Here is a 20004-nt window from a genome sequence, read left to right on the forward strand (position 1 = left end):
ACTCCTGAGGAAGCTACGTCACCTCCATCGCTACTGTGTTGTCTGCTATGTTGTTTAGTGCTGGCTTTTCTGATTCATGATTTTCCCTGTTGAAATAAAGTTTAATTAAATTACTTATCTGCAACAAATTTAACAAATCAAGACTATCTCCCCAATAAAAAAATTATGAAGTATTTTTAGTAATAGGAAGAAATATGACACTTTTGGGATAAGACACAAGTAGAGGAGTATGTACCTTTATAGTTTATTATCAGGAATATACAAGCAAAAGTCAGGCTTCTTCTGTCCACCATAAATTCCATGGTCAACTATATCACCAATAAAATCGTAGTGGCAGCCAAGCAACCCAGATGTTAAAAAACATAAAACAAAGAATTCCTAACTTTTAGTCTCTAATTTCACTTTCCTCCTCTTTCAAAAAAGGAACAAATGTGAACAAAAGTCATTCAAGTCAGGACTTTTGTCAGTGCTCTATATGTGCAGTTGAGTAGCAGAGCTACTGAGCTGGTAATTAGAAGACCAGGGTCACAGTTGTTCTAACACCTGAATGTGCTTGTAGTAATCAGCTTCTCTGGATCTCATTTCCCTCATTTTTAAAATGAAGGGACTAAAATAAGTGATATGAAAGTTTACCATACACTGCCAGTGTTTCATGGTTATATAATTCTGTAACAGTGAAAACCATGTATTATATATTTAGGTAAGAACTCTAATTGATTGATTAGTTATGACTAGACCCAGAATAATAATAAGAATGGATCTGAATGGAACAGACAATAACTATTACTTAAATTGAGAAGCAGACAGGGATGCATGGGTTTGGAAACTTAAGGCTATATAGTCTGTTGCTTACAAAGTCTGCTCTTCCCTCTTGGGCCACGCTTGGCTGAGGAAGTCTACGTATCAGTCTAGCATCCAAGGTGTTCTAAAGTGTGCCTACCTCCTACCGCTTCAACTTGAACTACTAACCTTCCCAAACCTCTAGACAAATTAGTTTAGTTGTTAGCTTCTGAACACATTTGTATTTCTCCAACTCTCTCATCCTCTTCTCTGCCCAGCTAAGAACAAATCTGATCTTATTTTGTAGAACTCTCCCAGAATACCCCTGGTGTGAAAAGATCACTCCTTATATTGAAATTATAGTCATAATTTACACAATTAACCTGACAAGGCTATAATGCTTTGTGATACAAGAATGACTTCCACCTATTACTCACAATTAACAGCATTTAATTTTTACACTTTTATGCTTGTCTTTTAACTAAACTGAAAACCCCTGGTCTTTCTCTTGTTTCCCCCAGAGTACTTTGTAAATAGTAAGATTCTAATTACCATTAATATTTAAAACAGAAAAGAACCTGAACAAACATTCTAAACAATCTACTGAAACCCAAGATGACAAATTAGCATAAAAAATAATGGTTTGAATAAAAGTTGACCTGGCATTAATACTGTAAGCCTTTACATTATTTACATTATTAACAGCAGCTTAGCATACAAGCCACAGTGGGTTCTATCAATTCTTTACACAAGAAGCTGCGGAAGAAAACAAAAGAAACGTCCTAAAGAGAACTCCCTCCATGCAAAGGTAGAAAAACAAGAACATTATAAGCTATTATTATACTAAGGAAGTGACATCCAAAGCATATATGCAATACTCAGTATACCATTTAGTTCAAATTGTTAACAGTACTGAATTATAAAAATCATCTGTTTAAGTCTTGACTAAATAAGGAATTCTCATCTATACATTTTTTTAAGTTTATTTTGAGAGAGAGAGGGAGAGAGAGAGAGCGCGCGTATGTGTGTGTGCGCGTGCTGGGGAGGGGCAGAGAATCCCAAGCAGGCTCCGTACTGTCAGTGCAGAGCCTTATGGGGGGCTGGATCCCACGACCTCAAGATCATGACCTGAGCCACTATCAAGAGTTTAGACGCTAAACCGACTGAGAGACCCAGATGCCCCTATACATTTTTAATGTATATAAGGAAAGAGCAAAAAACACCAATAAGTAGAGAGCACTGCTAGAGGATTTAAGTTAGGGCTCATATTTTTCAAACATTTTAGGCTTAAAATAACTACTGACCTTGGAACTGAATCTACAGAAGATGAAGATGGAACCTTGGAAACTTGACAGTTTGCTGCGGCAGCCAGCTTTAAGGCAGACGATGGAACAGCACTTAAAGTCCTAGGTATATGTCGTGCATTTATGGGGGCAATAGAGTTTACAGTGGCAACTGATGAAGGTACAGTTAATCGAATGTTGTTCCCAATCAGAACCTGAGTTGTTGCAGAATTGGCAGCGGTTACTTGATGACTCAGTGCACTGTGGGAACTTGAAGTCTGTGTCATGTTTGAAGGCTGTAACAAAGTTGAACCTGCCGTTGATGGACTCGTATGTACAAGTGCTGTTGGTGTAGTACTACTGAGGTGTAAGCCCTTGTATACTCCTAGAGAAAAAGAAAGAAGCATCTAAACAATGTACGACTTTGCTGTTTATTAGAGATATAGGTTACAAATATCAGAACAATTTAAATGTCTTTATCCTTACCTGAGGCTGGAAGGACGCCATTCACCCCAATTCCAAGCACCACATCATCCTTCATCTTGAATCCCATCAGTTGTTCTGATGTCACCAAAGCAGAAGCAGCAAATTGAGCACTAGCAGAATCCAAAGTCTTGGAAACAAAACCCTAAAAAGAAAATACAAAACAAATCTAATCAGCATCACTTAGTCTCAAATCAACATTAAAGTTACACAGGTAGACCAAAATCAGTTTGAATATAAACCAAAGTGGCAAACCACTGAAATATCTTCATCTCTTTTGACAGTCATAAATTTGAAGAGTGTTCAAACAATATAAGAACACAGGGATTATGAATTTTGATCTTCACATGTGACAGTATGTAATATGGACAAATCAACTACAAAAATAAACCTTCTAGAATGTGGAAACAGTAAACCTCCAACACAAAGTGTCAGACAAGAAATATGCTAGTAAAACATTTCAGTGATTTGCAAATACATATAATGAAAAATGAGTATGTAAGCTTCTTTTACCTAACTTACACACACACACACACCCCCACCCACCCCAAAGGTATCTTTGGGACAGGAGGATAACTATCCTTTTAGAACAGAAGTAACAAAACATCACATCATAATTTGGCCTAGAAATTAAGAGGCCCTTTGAATTTTTTTAAATGAATTTTCCTCCAAGATGCTTAGATTCAAATTTCAGCCTTCAAGCTTTAAATGTGTTTCAATGGCAAACATTTATCATCCTTGAGGTTTAACAGTGATTTCATTTAATAGTAAAAGAGGTTTAGTATGTAATTTAAGATAAATTTTAATAATAATTAAAATAACTAAGAAAATGAGCTGGGTGAGATCATATACTAACAAGGAAAATTCACAGACTATAGGACAGACTTGGAAGACAGTGTCTTGATCGCATTTAACTACGTTTTTTAGCTTTACTTTTTAAAATAGGGAGCAGAGGCAACAGCTTCCATACTCACCTGTAATGTTCTTTCTAAACCCTGTATAGAATGGCTATGATGTAGATTCAGGCGAAAGCCACTTTTCTGCTGGTTAGATGCAAGGTTCTATGACAACAGTTGGTAATTAGAGATGAACTCTGGTGGGAAACAATGAGGGATAATCATAAGACAGACAAATCCCTCACCTGTGAAGTGGTGGTGGAGGAATTACTATTTGCTTGCTGTTGCTGAATTTGTGCAAGCTGCTGTTTCTGCATTAGTGCCAGTTGCTGTTGATGTTGCTGGTATTGTTCGGCTGTAAATGCTGAACATAAAACGAGGAAATACTTTATAAAAACACACAGATACCACACATATCTTACAATACTAAAACAAATTTCAGCATTAAGAAAATTTTTGTGTAACATTAAAGCATTTGACAAAGGCTGATGATCCTGCTAAAGATCACTTCCATATGAAAAATTCAGCATTTTTACAACCACATTTATCAGGAGTGGCTGGAGTTTAAAGAAAAACAAAATTTAAACTTCCTGAGTTATAACAACATAGGAAAGAGAAATGCTCACTTCTCAAGTTTCAGAACCATTATTTTTATAAGCTGTGACACTTGTGCTAGACAGTGTAAAAAGGTAATCCAGCTTTTTAAATCTACATATTTAGAATTCAACTTGGCATGGAGCTTGAGAAGAAATCTGATAATTACCATTTGGTTTCTAGTTTACTCATATCACTGTCCCAATGCATTCAGATGATCCCTAATAGTTCTGTGTATAAATACTAATTGTTCTACATATTTTCTAATTTTAGCCATTACAAACATTCCCTCTATGTGGAATATAAGGTTGTTGGTTTATTACCTTTTTTTATTTTATTTTTTAAAGAACTCATCCTTTAGCAGGAAGACAAGAGGCTCCAAATGTTAAGGTTAATTAATTTTCCCCACCCAATTAACCCACCTGGAAAAAATCCAGTCAATAAGAACGGAGTTGTTTATGTTGATTTACTGTACAGAATGATGTCTGAGGAAAGACACTGTGTTATGCTACTTATGTTTGTCTATGGAGAGCTCAGTTCTAAAAAAAACAAACAAAAAAATGTTCATTTATTACCCCCCAAAAAAGTGTGTGCAGTTTTTAAAAAGGAAACCTTTTTCTTTTTCTTATTTTTTGCCAATTAAAAAAAGGAAAAAAAAAGGGTACATACAATCACAACATCTGACTTTAAAGGCTTCTTTAAGAAGCCTGTGGTGTTTGGGTAAGAAATTATTTCAAAACACAAAAAAGGTTATCATGCATCCCTGAATACCAGGGAATCTATAAATCATGCAATGCAAATTTCCTCAATCTAAAGTTTAATGTTTTCAAAACACTGTCCACCAAATTTCCTGTTGTCTTTAATTGCATTTTAGTAATTTAGTTGAAGACAGTTTCACTTTATCAAGTTTTATAATTTTCACTCGTAACTCATAAAGAAGCTTTATCTTCCAGGATACAGCCTTTCTGCCTAGTACCACTACAAAATGTTCAGGTAGAAATTCTACCATATTTTCAATGGATCAGGAAATTATGAAATAATATTTAGGAAAACCTCAGAAGTTATTAGTGTCTACACAGGCTTTATTTATACTTGAATTGAACTAAGTGCTTAGGCTACAAGAGCAAAAACATAATTTCTTGTAAAAACTTTTGTTGGTATCTGTCCCTTGATAAGTTTCTTTTCCTACTATGTTGTATTTCTCACATCTGAATACTACAGGGAAGACTTTTACTGGTAACAGGATAACCTGTAAATACGGACATAAAGTAACTTTGTGTCAAAATGTTCATTTCCATACAATAGAAATGTGTTGAATCAAAACTTGAAGAAAACTTATAAAAATTAATGCTGCCCTGAAAGATGGTTTATAATTACTGTAACATTTATCTTTAGGTTTAAAATAATCTGTAAAAAGCAACTTAATTTATTAGTTTTGCTAGCATGTTTTTGAGATTTGTTTTAACTTCCTAAATTTGATTGAGTTGCCTAAGTCTTGAATTCCCTAGTAGGGGATGCTCAATAAATATTTTAAGAAAGGATCATTTCTGCAAGGTCAGGTCATTACATATCTAGAAAAACAGTAATTTAGCATTCACTGGAGATCTGTATATAAAAAACTCCATTTATATGAATGAATATATTCTTTTGCAGAACTCTGCTTGTATTTGTGTACACTTTAATAAAAAATTTAGCAATAATAAATTGGAAAATTCATTTGAATAAAGGTTCCAAATATTTTTGCGGTAATGTAAGTTAACATTTTAATCCTGGTCTCTGAATTTCACTTTTAAACAACTGTTAACTTCTTCCTAATACAGATTTAGGAATAAAAATGCACCTAACACTCATCATGACTTTAGGTCAGTATTGTCAATCTATTGCTTAGATATTATTACACCTATGGAATAGTTAGGAAATTTTCCCCAGACATTTTAAATAAATGATCTAAAAGACATGCATATGTTGAGCAACATATAAGCTGTAAGTGAAGGTAATAAAAACCACAGGTGTAGGGGCCAAGAAACCTTGATTTTTTTTTTTTTTTCCAGCTCTTGGCTCTATTGTAACTATCTGAGTATACCTAGGCAAGTAACCGAACTTTTAGGGCTCAGTATGTTCATCCAAAATATTAAGTTAGGTGATCACTAAAGCCTTTTTCAGCCATGCAATGTAAGGATTTTATATTTCTTCTGAGAAATAAATTTCTAATCCTTCTAAAGGCTATATGAATAAGTAGGAAAAGCCTGGACAAAGGTAAGGTAGTAAATTTGGGCAAATACAAAATAAATTGGGTTTTATATTGTTATTTATACAGAAAACTGAGAAGACTTCAGATGGCATTCTAATTCAAAGTTTAACCAAGTGCTAAGTGTAAATAAATAAAAATGACCACAATCCCTATCAAGGTAGAAGGTGTTAAGGTTGTATGTCTACCTCCAGACAGGGCGTGGTAGTGAAGTTTGCAATTTACTTAAGGATGGACAAGATGGTTTCATGAACAGATGACCAAACCTAGAATCAGAAGCGTTTCACAGAACTCCAAATTTTTAGATTAGGAGGCATCCTTGGTGATTTCCTCCTACCACTTCACACTAAAGATGAAGAAACTTTGATCTGAGGTCACAAAGATAGTTAACAGTGGAAGGGGGAAAATCCATCCCCAAACCAACGAGATTTTAAATATGAAAAGAAATAGATAAAAGTTTTAGATTTAATACTATCTACAAGAAATAATCAAACTTTTTATATACCCAACAGTGTGACTCAAGTGCTTTATAAAAACAAACAGCCTCATATATAGAACACCTGACAGGAGTCTAGGTATGGGAGAGGAGTCACGCGAGGGACATGACTAAAAGCTAAGAAGAGGGAAGAAGCATGGTAAGACTTCAAATATTTGAAGGATACTATGATGTTGGAAAGCAAGAAAACTTATTCAGCATGCTTCTAAAAGAGGAATCTGTAGATTTAAATTTAAGGAGGCAGCTTTTGTTCAATATATGGACGAACTTTCTAAACAAGATTCCGAACTCTAGAATAACCTGAAAACTGCTGAATGTGCCCTCCCTAGAGGTGTTTAGGCAAAGGTCTACAACGACCACTGTTGTTTTGGTAGCTGCTAATAATTCTCTGGGGTAGGAATTTAGATGAAATAATCTAAAATGTTACCAGTCTGCTTGGACAAAGAAACTATTATGTGGTAACCCAGCACCTGGAATAGCCTATAGCTCAAGCTGTTGCTCTTTAAGTCACATTCCTGCAGCTGGAGCAGATCAACTGAAATGATCCGAAGTGGGAGTAGTGAGTATGACAGGTACTTAGAAAAAAGTTAATAATTTGAAAATTCAGTTTGAGAAGATAGATTTAAGATTACCAAAATGTATGTCATTTTGTTTGTGAAAACAAAGACAAAAAAACAAAAAACAAAAAAACCCACCAACAACAAACCCAAACACCTATTTTAAAAGAGAATCCTCAATTAGAAATTTCTTTTAGCAGTAGTCAGAAAATTATTTCAATACAGGAAAAGGTAACTTTAAATAAATAAATATAAAATGAAATGACTTTAGAAAGTATTAAAGTATGATCCCCTAAGTCAGCAAGCTTGAACAAAAGTTTTGCGGTTCCTAAGCATTTGTCAGCCACCCAGAAATCCAACCTGAAAAAAAAAAACATGGTATATTGCCATAGATGGCCAAACATGACTGAACCTGAATTCATTGGGCCACAAATTACTTGAACATGAGATTATCTGTGGCCCAAGCTTCCCCTTATTGTGAATATTCTTGTACTTCAGCATAGAGAGAACTATTAATTTTACTATGGGTGCTACTCCAGACCCTGCTGAGGATGTAATTCTGAACTGTGAAACACACTTGGATAAGGATTAAGGTCCTACAATTTTATAAAATCTAACCATAAAAATATTTAAGGTTCAAACTAGAGTTCCTTTTAAAACTTTATGTTACAATTTTTATGAAGTAAATTGCACTAATTTAAGTAAGCTACAGATCCTGAGACTTAGAACATCATTCCAGCTACATATATCCTATTAACTTATGAAAATAAGCCTAATTTACAAACCACTTTTCTACTTACAGTCTTTCAAAATTATATAGTCCTTTCTAATTATGAAAAAAAGGTGTTAGTTCTGATATCTCATATCCCTGAAACTCAAACGCATGCAAATGAATACTTAGTCACTGAACAAACATTAAATTTTCAAAGGTACTTTTACAGATTAAAAAAAAAAAAAATACTGTACTTGGAAACTGTCCAAATCACATATTAACTGAAGATTAAGATACACAATTTAGCCATACATACTAAGATCTAGTCCTAGAAATTCTAAATAGGCACGGCATATAGTTAAGTCTTCCCAAGTTCCTCAGCACTGTGTCATTCTGCTGTGTGTTATCCAGTGGACCAAGCACTCTGGTACCTGACTAACCAGACTACCTAATGCCAGGCTAACCAGGTTACCCATCTGGCCACACAACTATGCAAAATGGCCAAGACTGGGAAGCAAGCAAAAAAATTCTGAGCACCAGAAACTATAAAAGTTGGTGTGTTAAATAAAGCTCATACCTTTTACTAAAAATAATGGACTCTTGATATCCTCATTTAGAATTTCCTATTTGAAAATGAGAAGAAATAGGCTCTTGTAGGTGATTATTTAGGAAAAGGACAATCAATTCAGAGGGTATATCACTATGCCACAACATATGAATAAATATTGGTATTTAAAACAATGACAGAAAAAAAAATGGCTAAATCAAAATACTTGGCTTAAGCAGTTGGCAAGTAAGTATATATCAATTGACTCCTATCTTATCTAATAGTTAAGTTCCAAAGTCAGTATGGTAAAAATTAAGCCTTGAAAATTCCTTTAGAGTGTGCCATGATGGATGTTATCTCTTTCAATAAGCTCAGCAGTTTTTCCTCTTGCATCAGATGAGACCAATTTTTGTGGTTGAGTACCAGATGAAATAGTTTGGCTTGTATCTGGGGGCCATGCTATATGAAAAAATTGATCTTTGGGGCGCCTGGGTGGTGCAGTCGGTGAAGCGTCCGACTTCGGCCAGGTCACGATCTCACGGTCCGTGAGTTCGAGCCCCGCGTCAGGCTCTGGGCTGATGGCTCGGAGCCTGGAGCCTGTTTCCGATTCTGTGTCTCCCTCTCTCTCTGCCCCTCCCCCGTTCATGCTCTGTCTCTCTCTGTCCCAAAAATAAATAAACGTTGAAAAAAAAATTAAAAAAAAAAAAAAAGAAAAAATTTATCTTTAAAATTATAATTACACTGATGGAGGTGAGATGCTTCACCTATGAATGAAGGTGGCACCTCAGGAGGCACTGACACTCTGTGAGAAACAACAGATTCACTTCTGCCATTGCCAGAGTGGCCAATTCTGGAGACTATATTCTTTCCGTAGAATTGTATTCATAATCCTATATACTTTTTGAACTGTTAAAATTTTATTTTTTCTCCAGGGGCCTATAGTTGAATTTTTTAAGTTAAATGTACTTATGATATGATTCTACTATAATATACTTTATAGAGCATAAAGAGAAGAGCTTTAGGTTTCTTGAGTATTCACAAATAGCAAAAAATAAAGCATTTCCCTATAGCAATCTGTAGGCAACTATTCTCTAAGTATACAAAAGATCTAGTAAAAATTAAGGGAAAACTGAAAACAAGTGCAATGACAAAAAACTGATAAACCCATTTTCTAAAAGTTGTATATATGGGCAAGGAAATGATTACAAAGAAAAATCACAGTTACTCAAAATTTTTTTTCAGCTAAACTTTTGGTAATACTACTACTGTTCAAAGTTCACCTTTTAATATTCTTTGGCAAACACAAATCACGTAAGTTTCATAATATCAATGCTTACTTACGTAGTATGGCAAAACAATTTACGTACAAAAAGATCATTAAAAGATCCTTAGGATAGTTATAAAATTCAACTCCTCTATTCTTTTTTATTAAAGATTTTATTTTTCTAAGTAATCTCTACACCTAATGTGGGGCTCAAACAACCCAGAGATCAAGAGTCTCACACTCTACCGACTGAGCTCACCAGGCACTCCCTCAACTTCTCTATTTAAGGACTGAGAAGATGGGGATTGACACAACATGCCAATTTTCTACAAGAAGTCTCAAGGAATTTATAGAGCCTAAAAATCTATCAGGGAAAACATAATACATGTTTACACTCCACACTATATGTTTCCTTCATATTGAAAAGTTATTTTGATTTTTAAGACTGTAATAGCAGAGAAGATTAACTTTCCATGATATATATACACTCTGAAATTAATGGAACTATACTACTCTGTTAGGCCTCAGAATAATTTAGATGATCTAGCTGATTTCTGAAAATGATTATTTTTCTTATGAACTAAGGATTTCCATTTCACAGAAGTACTTGTTTTCTAGACACAAAGTAAATTGGTTTATAGAACCTTTTCTGGAGATCTTTAACAATAAGCAGCACGTTCTCGTATTTGTTAGAAGGTTTGGCTGTACCTTACCAGATAATTGGGGCGATGCAATAAATATCTTTACAGTCCCTTCAAAATGTGTATTTAAATTATCTTTACAAAAATCTGTGGTAACATAATTTTAACAGTGAATTTCTATAATCTACATGCTTCGTATAACACAGATTTATGCTTTAAAATAGAAAGCTAAAATCTTAGGAATATTTTAAGACAGCATTTATTTTAGACACATTTCACAATATAGCCATAATGCTAAAGCAGATATTATCTAGAGATGTTTCCAAAATTACAATCCTATAAAATTAAAATAATCCTTTAAATATTTAAATATTGTTTTCTGAAAAATTATTTTCCCTCTTATAAATTGTTCTGCATTACTATTATTAGGTAAGGCTTTTGCATATCTACTGACTTGCTGGTCTACTTTTACAGTTTAAAAAAAAGACTAGAGAAGTGTCCAAGTATAAAATAGTAACAATTAACAGCCCATTTTCTTTTCTTATTATTTGAAAATATAATTGCTGAATCAGGAATTGTGGTTCACAGAGTGTACCCAGGAAACAAATGTCATATATTAAATAGTAATAATTCACCTTTGTAATGTGGGTTTATTTAAATGAGAACACATGTACAAACAGAATTCAAATGAATACTTTACCAAGTCCTTTTGTTCTCTCATTATTTTGAGGGAAAAGGACTTTTAAACTTAAATAGACCACATACTCAAAAAATTAATGAACCTGACATTTCTATAGAAATGTACATCATAACAAAAACACATACCAAAATGTGCTGAACCACTGCTACTTTTACTTTGCGTGGAGGTACTGCATGTCTGGGTCCCAGGTTGTGCTGTTCCTGTTCGATTTATACTCCTATATAATTTTCTACAGGAGAGTTCATCATTGTCACTGTCATGTAGGGATGGTGTCCGAGGCCTAAAATGCCGCCATCTACATGATTTGATATTGACTAGTATCTGACTGAGGTCTTTAGAGAAAGATTTGTCCGAGGTATTTGTTTCTGAGGTATTGGCAAACTGATTGACTGGAGAATGTTGTGGAGAGGAAAGCATTTCCAAATCCAGATGGCGAAACATACTGTCATAGTCTGAGTGAGCTCTGTCCAGTAAGACCCTATTAAAAATAAGGCAGGGAACATATATGTAAAATAGCTATTCAAACATTATATTAAAAAGACCCACTCAATTCCCCCAAAGCCATCTCAGACTAAATGTTTAAAAGCTATGAATTTGATTATTTCAGTATTTGGCTCCTATAGGCTAAACTCCCAATTTCTTTTCTTTTTTTAAAAAATTCTCAACTTCTGATAAAAGTTCTTTTACTTTATAATTATCTGATTAAAGAGAGTACTCCACCTTAAAGAATAACGTATACTATTCATTTTACATCAGTAAGAGTCAACAGTTCTAGGAGTTGGTCTACTAGTATAAGTTACTGATAAAACATGAGAATATTTTTCTTTTCAAATTGCTTTTCAACCAAAGGTTTTTATTTCCATTACAAAGCACCAAAATACGTTATAAAATACCTGTTCTCTATTAAGCAAACACTTCATTTTTTTTTGACAGGGGTAGGGGAGAGGTAGAAGTGCAATAAAAAGTATGTGATCTTTCGGATATTTTACATCATTAAGATTTCTTTATTTAAAAATTATTTGTCTTTATGTTTTTGAGACAGAGCGTGCGTGCAAGCAGGGGGGAAGGGCAGAGGGAATAAGGGAGGAAGAGAGAGCGAGTGAGAGGGAGGGAGAGAGGGAGAGAGGGGAAGAAAATCTTAAGTAGGCTCCACACTCAGTGCAGAGCCTGTGGGGCTCAATCCCACGACCTTGGGATCATGATCTGAGCCAAAATAGAGTTAGAAGCTCAACAAACTGAGCCACCTAGGCACCCCTCATTAAAATTTCTTATAGACAAAGTATTTGATACCCACTACTCTAGAGGATATACTTTTATGTTATTTATATAAACTTTATAAAAATGATTCTATCTTAAAATGCTACCACTGATAAATGCTAGTACAGAACAAAATACAGCCAACATAGAGAATTTTGACTACTATTGATGTCAACACAATAATGGGAGGAAAAGCACTAAATAAAATATATTTCAGTGCTCAGACAACTCTAAACTTATGTTTTAAGTGATTAAAAACTGAAATTAAGATTCAAAAATGAAAGAAACACATATATAAGCAATAATTCACTATAAATTACATCATTAGATTTTTTCCCAAAAGCACCTTAATATTATGTTCTGCCTTATATATTTTTTTTCACCAACATAGGAATAATTTTCTTTTTCTGCACTTTTGTGTGCTCTGTTAATTCCTTCTTGCCTCCTGCACAAATACACAAAGTCTTACATAAAGGCATCTAGAATATACATGGGTTGGTTCCATCACGTTTAAACAAAAGAAGAGCGATTAGATCCAGAAAAACTGGGATGTCAGGGTCAGGTTATGCATTGATCTGATGAGTTAAACGACTAATGAGTTAAATGACTTAGTATACTAGTTATATGACATTTCTTGTTGTTGTTGTTGTTTGATTTTTAATTATTTTATTTTAGAGAGAGAAAGTGAGAGCAGGAGAGAACAGCAGAGGGAGAGAGAATTTTAAGCAGGCTCCACTCTCAGCATGGAGCCCTATGTGGGGCTTGATCTCATGACCCTGGGATCATGACCTTAGCCAAAATCAAGGGTCAAATGCTTAACTGGGTGGGCCAGCCAAGTGCCCCAAGTTTTATGACATTCTTAGCCTATTCAATCCTTTTCCTAATATCTCCCAGAACTTCTGAAATAACTTTTTGCAGTTTCTATAAGGATTTTAGTAAAAACATCAGTTAAGAACAGCAAATGGGAACAAATGAACTACTGAGAAGGATTACCTCATTTTCAGCTCTAGACCTGACTCCCTACTGTCTAAAATATCCCTATGCTAGGAGTACAGAAATGCCTTACCTTCCACCGCGCCCAACCCGTCTTCGTGCAAATCCAATACACCTTTGGGGTACGGTGAGGGTAGTTAAGCAGTATCTATATCGTACATCCCCTAATCCTCCATCTTTAGGACTAGTCCAAGGCCAGTTGCCAGTTTGGTCTAAGTGAGGCTTAAAAAAAAAAATCTAAATTATTTCATTTTGTCAATTAAAGGTGAACAGTTTATTATTGAAAAAGAGAACCTGAAACTTACAGCATAGTACTGACAGCCTGCTTTCCTACGGAAAGCAAAAGGACCATCAGGATCATTTTCTTCTTCAGCTTCTGAAGAGCCAGACAAAACCTTTAAATAAAATGAAGTGAGTCAAAACACGTGACTTCTTACATCCCTCCTCTATATTCATAGAGAGTTTCTCATATTTACCTGGGAGAGAGGTTCTTCATCTGAGCTGGGAAAGTCATACTGATTTAAATCTTTAGCATTAAAGACTGGCAGTGCGGCAGGACTCGTCTGTTGAGGAGTAGCAGCAGCAGACGATGGTAAGACTTTGGGCTTCTTCTCATATTTACGTTTAGGTCGGATAAGATCAGCTTTATCTTGCTGCAATAAAGTCATATATTAATCAAACTCTAGAAACCATGTTCATCAAACGTACAGTTTGGGTAAGTTTTAAAAAGAAATTTATAGCTATAATGAAGTCATTCATACTCAGAAGAGATAGAAGACTTTGTTTTGTCATCTTTTACTGTAAAATCTTAGAGGTTGGTCTCTGTGACACATGGGTATGTTCCTACAACCTAAACACAACCTCATAAAATATTTTGTTTCAGTTAAAACAGAATAGAAATTCTTGAGCTTCTGAAATCCTGCAGTTAGTATTTACCATTGGCTCCTGTACCTTTTTCTTAATTTTCTACGAAAAATCCAGAAGAGAATTAAAAAACGGGGATCTAGTCTTTATTTTAAAGAATTAACAAATCAATTTTGGGAAAATAATAATGAAAATAATTTTACAGATACACAAAGCAAACCTCAGATAACTATTACCATACTGGAACATAAAGTTATAATGTGGAGGTGTCACAAAAATAGAGTAGTAAGGATTTGAGAGCTGAACAATAAAGGCTATGTGGAGTGGCGAATTTGAGCAGTTTTAGATGATAAAGAGATGAAATCATTAAACAGAGGAAAGGCAGGATAAAATACAAAAGCAAGAGTGAATGAGCTGATGCACTGAGTGATTTTAGAAATATGTATGGCAGGCAACAGCAAAGGCTAGAAGTATGAAGTATTCAATAGGCAAGAAAGGTTAGAGGCAAAAAATAATCCTTGTTGGAAAGAAAAAGTCATGACAAGTAGCATGGTTATGTACATATGCTAAATATTTATATCAAGTTTCAATTACAGTTTTTTTGGGAAAAGTTAATTGTTAAAAAGTTAATCTATATGGTATCTCTCTTTACAATTCCTACTGCTGCATCGACAGGCTAGCCTTGAATCACAACCTGACTTTGTGGCATATTTCACAGTAAGATTTATATGGGTTTTCTTTCTTCACTCTAATGATAAAATACCATTCCATTATCAGCTATTGTTATCACAAAAATTTTTATCACCTGATTTGCTTTTTCTTTTTTTGCATTTTTTAAAATGTTTATTTTTGAAGGACAGAGAGACAGAGGGTGAGTGGGGGAAAGGCAGAGAGGAGACACAGAATCCAAAGCAGGCTCCAAGTTCTGAGCTGTCAGCGCAGAGACTGACACAGGTCTTGAACTCATGAGCTGTGAGATCACGACCTGAGCCGAAGTTGGATGCTTAACTGACTGAGCCACCCAGGTGCCCCTACCTTATTTGCTTTAAACTCCTTCACATCCATTGCTTCCTGATGTTTAAATTGACTGCTATTAGTAATAGGGATGATGGGGATGGCATAGGTAGGTTTCATTGGTTGTCTCTGTGCCATGACCTCAGACATGATCTCTCCATTGTAGTCACCCAAATTATACCTGAAATTATAAAACAAAATTAAAAAAAGCTTAGAAAGTTAAAGTTAGTTCTGTACATAACTATTAATACCTGATACATAATTATAAACACTGACTAGACTTAAGATTACAATTAAACTTTGACTATTTGCTGAATGCTTATTAAAATTAAAGATTACATAATTCCTTTTGTTTCTTCTGTTTAGTTTTTGGCTTAAAGCTTTATCTTGGCACCATAAGTAGATGACTGTTGGAAAAAAAAAAAGGCTCGAACTATAACTTACCAATTTTGGTGAAAGATTTGGTGGAGATGTTGAAATTAATGCCTAAAATGGTGTTGAGGAACTTTCTGCTAATTTGAATTGCTTTGTGCTTTACTATAAAACTAATTTTCCTGAAACAAATTATAAGAAATTTAATAGTGGTTTTCTTTGGAGATACTGACTGAGAAATAGGGGAGTGAGGCTTAAAGTTTTCATTGTGTACTTTCTTGAATGATTGAATGTTGAGATTATGGGCCTTTTCCCCCTCCCTTCTTTACACTTGTCTGTAAAAAAAAAAAAAAACAAAAACCCAGTATGTGTTTAAAAAAAAAAAAATCAGTACCATCTAGTGAGTAAATTAAAAGCTGTAGGACTGACAAATGTTCTCTCCCTCCCAGCCTTGCACTCAACTAAGGACAAAAGAATAAGCTTATACTTGGCATATTTTAATTTTACTGAACCCAGTCACTTTTAAAGAAAATAGAGGAACACATGTAAAATTAAACAAAGTATACCATATCACACATTTATATAGTCTCTACTTATTAATAGAAGGTATTTCTGGGGTTAACTGCTTAGGTATCATACTTCAATATATAAAATGCTAATGGTACCATACTTCCTATTGAAGTATTCCTATTAAAGTATACTTTACCTCTTTTCCATAATTTCCAGTGTTAAGTGCAATAGCTCCCTTTTACTCTTTTCTCTTCTTTTTATCATCTCTAGGATAGTAACAGCCCGACTCAGATCTCGACGCAGCTTAAGCATTTTTTCATAAGAGGCTTCATCATTTTTGCGATTCTGCAAATATGGAGTTGCTTTTTGAATGTCAATAACATTTCTAACTAGTGGCATTCTGAACACCACTACTAACATATAAGAATAGATATATTTGATAGGTTAGTTAGAATTTTAAAGATACTGAAAGGGAATATGGATCACCAGGATCAATTATATATAGGATTTTTAAATAGTTTAACATTAAAATATATCATTAATAGCTATGTAATGAATCCTAAGGTTGATTCACTTTAAATTAATACTTTTCATTGTTTTGTATAGAAAGTCTATTTAAACACAAATTAAAATACCACCTTCAGATACTGAGATATTTGTAAGTATAAATAATTTTTCTTATATCAAAAAAAATTACGAAAGAAGTTTTCCAAATTCACTTACTTTTCGAGTCTGCATTTTTTCAGTACGTCTTCTAAAAGCCACATAAGGATCATTTGTGCTGGAACCATCTCGCTTCTCTTGTTTTACTGATGGGATAAGAGATGGCCCCCGACAGTTTTTTCTCTTTTTAATCCAGTATTCATAAACTTCTCTAATTAATTCATCATCTTCTTTTAGCAGTAGCTTGGCTTCCTGCAGACTGACTGGCTAAATGTAAAATCATTATGTCATTTTCATAGAATACATACATAAGGTTCAAAAGTACTTCCAACTTTAATGACAATCAAAACAGCAATAATTAATAACAGCAAATGTGGAGTGCCTTATACATGTCAGCCACTGATGCTTTATTTTAGTTAATTTTCACAACAATCTTATCATGCTTATCATCTCTATTTTACAGAGGGGGAAAATGAGGCATGGAGAAATTTAAACATGTCACTCAAGATTATGCACGTTAGTACTGGGCAGATATGGGATATGAATTCATGCTTGTTAACTCCAGAGTCTGCTCACTTATCCTAACCTCAACATTATCCTATTTCCATATAGGTATGGAAACACACACTTATTATATATACAATGAAGTTGTACCTGCTGACCACTGCCTTTTTCTAGACGGTCAATCATCTCCTCAAACTGCAATGGGCAGATGTCCATTTTCTTTTTCAGTTTATTCACAAATACTTCATCTTCAGAATCCAAATCATAATCAGGCTGTTCAGCATCCAAACTAAAAGCTGACAGAAGAAACCATAAGCAATCATTTACTATGTGAATCCACTGACAAAAACCTCTCACAGATGTCTGGATAAAAACAAGAGCTAGATTTTCTAACAAAATAAGAAATGTATATTTCCCACATTTAAAGTTTAAGAAAGGAGACTATCCTTACTGTTAATAGAGACATGAGTCATAAAAGACAATGGATGTGAACCCTTCCTCCCACCTCAAAAGCAAATAAACTAGAAGCCATTAAGAACAGAGATTATCAAATGTATTGTACTATATGAAAATCTTATAGCTTAAAAATGATGTAATATCGGAAATTTCATATGGTTTGACATAATATAAAAGGACAAGGTCTTTAAATAAGATTGTTTCTAGAATATTTAAGTCCTACCTAATAAATTATTTAACTACTTTACCAAATGCTTAGGGTGTGGTATTTAAAGCTGAAGTGTTAGCAGCCACTGCCAATAACAGTAATAGCTTTCACTCAATGAATGCACATCTGCTAAGGTTTGTTTCTTTATGACAATCACTGTCATGGTGATAGAAATGTGACGTATTTCTATATTTGTTAGGATTAGAAAAAAAAGGCCAAGAACCACTGCTCTATACTATATTATCAAATGTCCTTCAATACTTCCCAATATTAAACTAGGTTGACAATATAAATAAAATATCAAATAGCTGACAATATAAATAAAATATCAAATAGCTTGATATCAAAATGTCTCACCTTTCCCTTCCTTAACTTCCCATCATCTCAGAATCCAAATCCTTAGGACTGTTTGAGGTCCTTTTTGACCGAGTCTCTCCAATCTCATCAGTACTTTTTGCCATAGCAAATATCATGTATTTCTTTTTTAAGTAATCTCTACACCTGATGTGGGGCCTGAACTCACAACTCTGAGATCAAGAATTGTGTGCTCTATTGAGTGAACCAGCCAGGTGCCTCTCAAATTTTATGTATTTCATACAGCATGCTATTTCATGTCTTTATATTAGCTATTTTCTGCTTGCCCACCTAGCAAATGACTGCAAACAACTAATCTTTTCAAAATCCAACCTGACATCAAGTCCTGTGGAATTCCTTCTTGACTGCCCCCCAACTAGTAAATGGTTCCTTGTCACTTTTTGCTTTTTTAGAAGTTATGAACCCTCTCCTCAGAAAAAAGACTGTGTGAACATATAACATTCTGCATAAACCACCAGCAATTCAAATATCCCTAAAAGCTGTGGTACCAAGCTTAAAAATTCCTGTTCTAGATCAATGCCCTTCTTTTGTACTATTTTCTACACATACTTTATAATCTACTTGATAAGTATTAGAATATGACTGATTTCCTTGAAAGGAGGCATTGTGACTTATTTATCTTTGTACCTCTAGTGCAGAGACAGTAAACATGTTCATCTTGTATGCCAACTGTTTGCTGTACCCTACTGAAAAACATACTGATACTGCCTCTATTCAAGTGGGGAAAAAAACCCTGAAAAAGTATGCAGTCATCCATTAGTGATATCGGTGATAAGTACAAGAGGGGGTCCTTTGGCTACCTGAAATCTACATCCTTGCTTCAAGTTTAAAATAGTACCTGGCCTATAGGAATCCAATAAATATTTGTAGAATTGAACATATTACATAGCATTGTTCATTTTCCGTTTTGACCTACATTACACTTCTGTAACATCCCTAATTAAAATATTTAGACTCCTTCATTAAATATGTCTGTATACTGAGGTGCCTGGGTGGCTCAGTTGGTTCACTGTCAGACTCTTGATTTAGGCTCAGGTCATGATCTCATGGTTTTTGAGATTGAGCCTTGCGTTGGGCTCCCTACTGAGCCTGAAGCCTGCTTGGGATTCTCTCACTCCCTCTCTCTCTGCCCCTCCCTTGCTCAGAGTACTCTCTCTAAAAAATTAAAAAACAACAACAACTCTATATGTTATCATCTCAGCACCCATGTTTCTTATAACCCTTGGCCCTCCAATGACTTTCCATGATCTATTTGTTTGTTATTGCTATGTAAACAGAACTTTTGGAGATTCTGAAGTAGATTAAAATTAAACACTATTAGATTAAAAATACTTGTTTTCTTGGGTCCCTAACCAAAACAATCCATAGCTGTATTGTTCAATAGGATAGCCACTAGCCAATTTAAATTAATAAGATTAAATTAAAGATCTAGTACCTTAGTCACATTAACCACATTTCAAGTATTAAATAGCTACATGTGGCTAGTGCTATACCTGAAAGCACAGATTATAAAATATTTCCATCATCACTGAAAGTTCTATTAAAAAGTGGTGATCCTGATAATACAAAGAGCCAAACTGATACAGA

The 20004-nt window shown here is 34.4% G+C and overlaps 1 protein-coding gene across 7 annotated transcripts in view; it reads right to left on the bottom strand.

Moving 5' to 3' along the window:
* Positions 1-20004, bottom strand: part of EPC1 (enhancer of polycomb homolog 1) — a 105191-nt gene that overhangs the window by 1301 nt on the left and 83886 nt on the right. For 5 of the 7 annotated variants that reach the window (XM_023256506.2, XM_023256507.2, XM_023256508.2 and 2 more), the window contains 13 exons: positions 17529-17674; positions 16935-17141; positions 16408-16556; positions 15351-15510; positions 13928-14104; positions 13757-13846; positions 13525-13673; positions 11327-11679; positions 3688-3806; positions 3521-3607; positions 2550-2691; positions 2085-2448; positions 1-86 (listed from right to left, as the gene is read on the bottom strand). The exon at positions 1-86 is cut by the window's left edge and continues 1301 nt beyond it. In XM_023256506.2, coding sequence (XP_023112274.1) covers positions 14-86; positions 2085-2448; positions 2550-2691; positions 3521-3607; positions 3688-3806; positions 11327-11679; positions 13525-13673; positions 13757-13846; positions 13928-14104; positions 15351-15510; positions 16408-16556; positions 16935-17141; positions 17529-17674 — 2216 coding nt within the window. In that variant the 3' untranslated portion in view covers positions 1-13. Of the gene's footprint in view, positions 87-2084; positions 2449-2549; positions 2692-3520; positions 3640-3687; positions 3807-11326; positions 11680-13524; positions 13674-13756; positions 13847-13927; positions 14105-15350; positions 15511-16407; positions 16557-16934; positions 17142-17528; positions 17675-20004 lie in introns of those variants that run through there. The other 2 variants (XM_023256505.2, XR_006600415.1) reach the window with 2 other exon arrangements.

Source organism: Felis catus, chromosome B4 (genome assembly GCF_018350175.1).
Source record: "Felis catus isolate Fca126 chromosome B4, F.catus_Fca126_mat1.0, whole genome shotgun sequence".
Taxonomy (NCBI): domain Eukaryota; kingdom Metazoa; phylum Chordata; class Mammalia; order Carnivora; family Felidae; genus Felis; species Felis catus.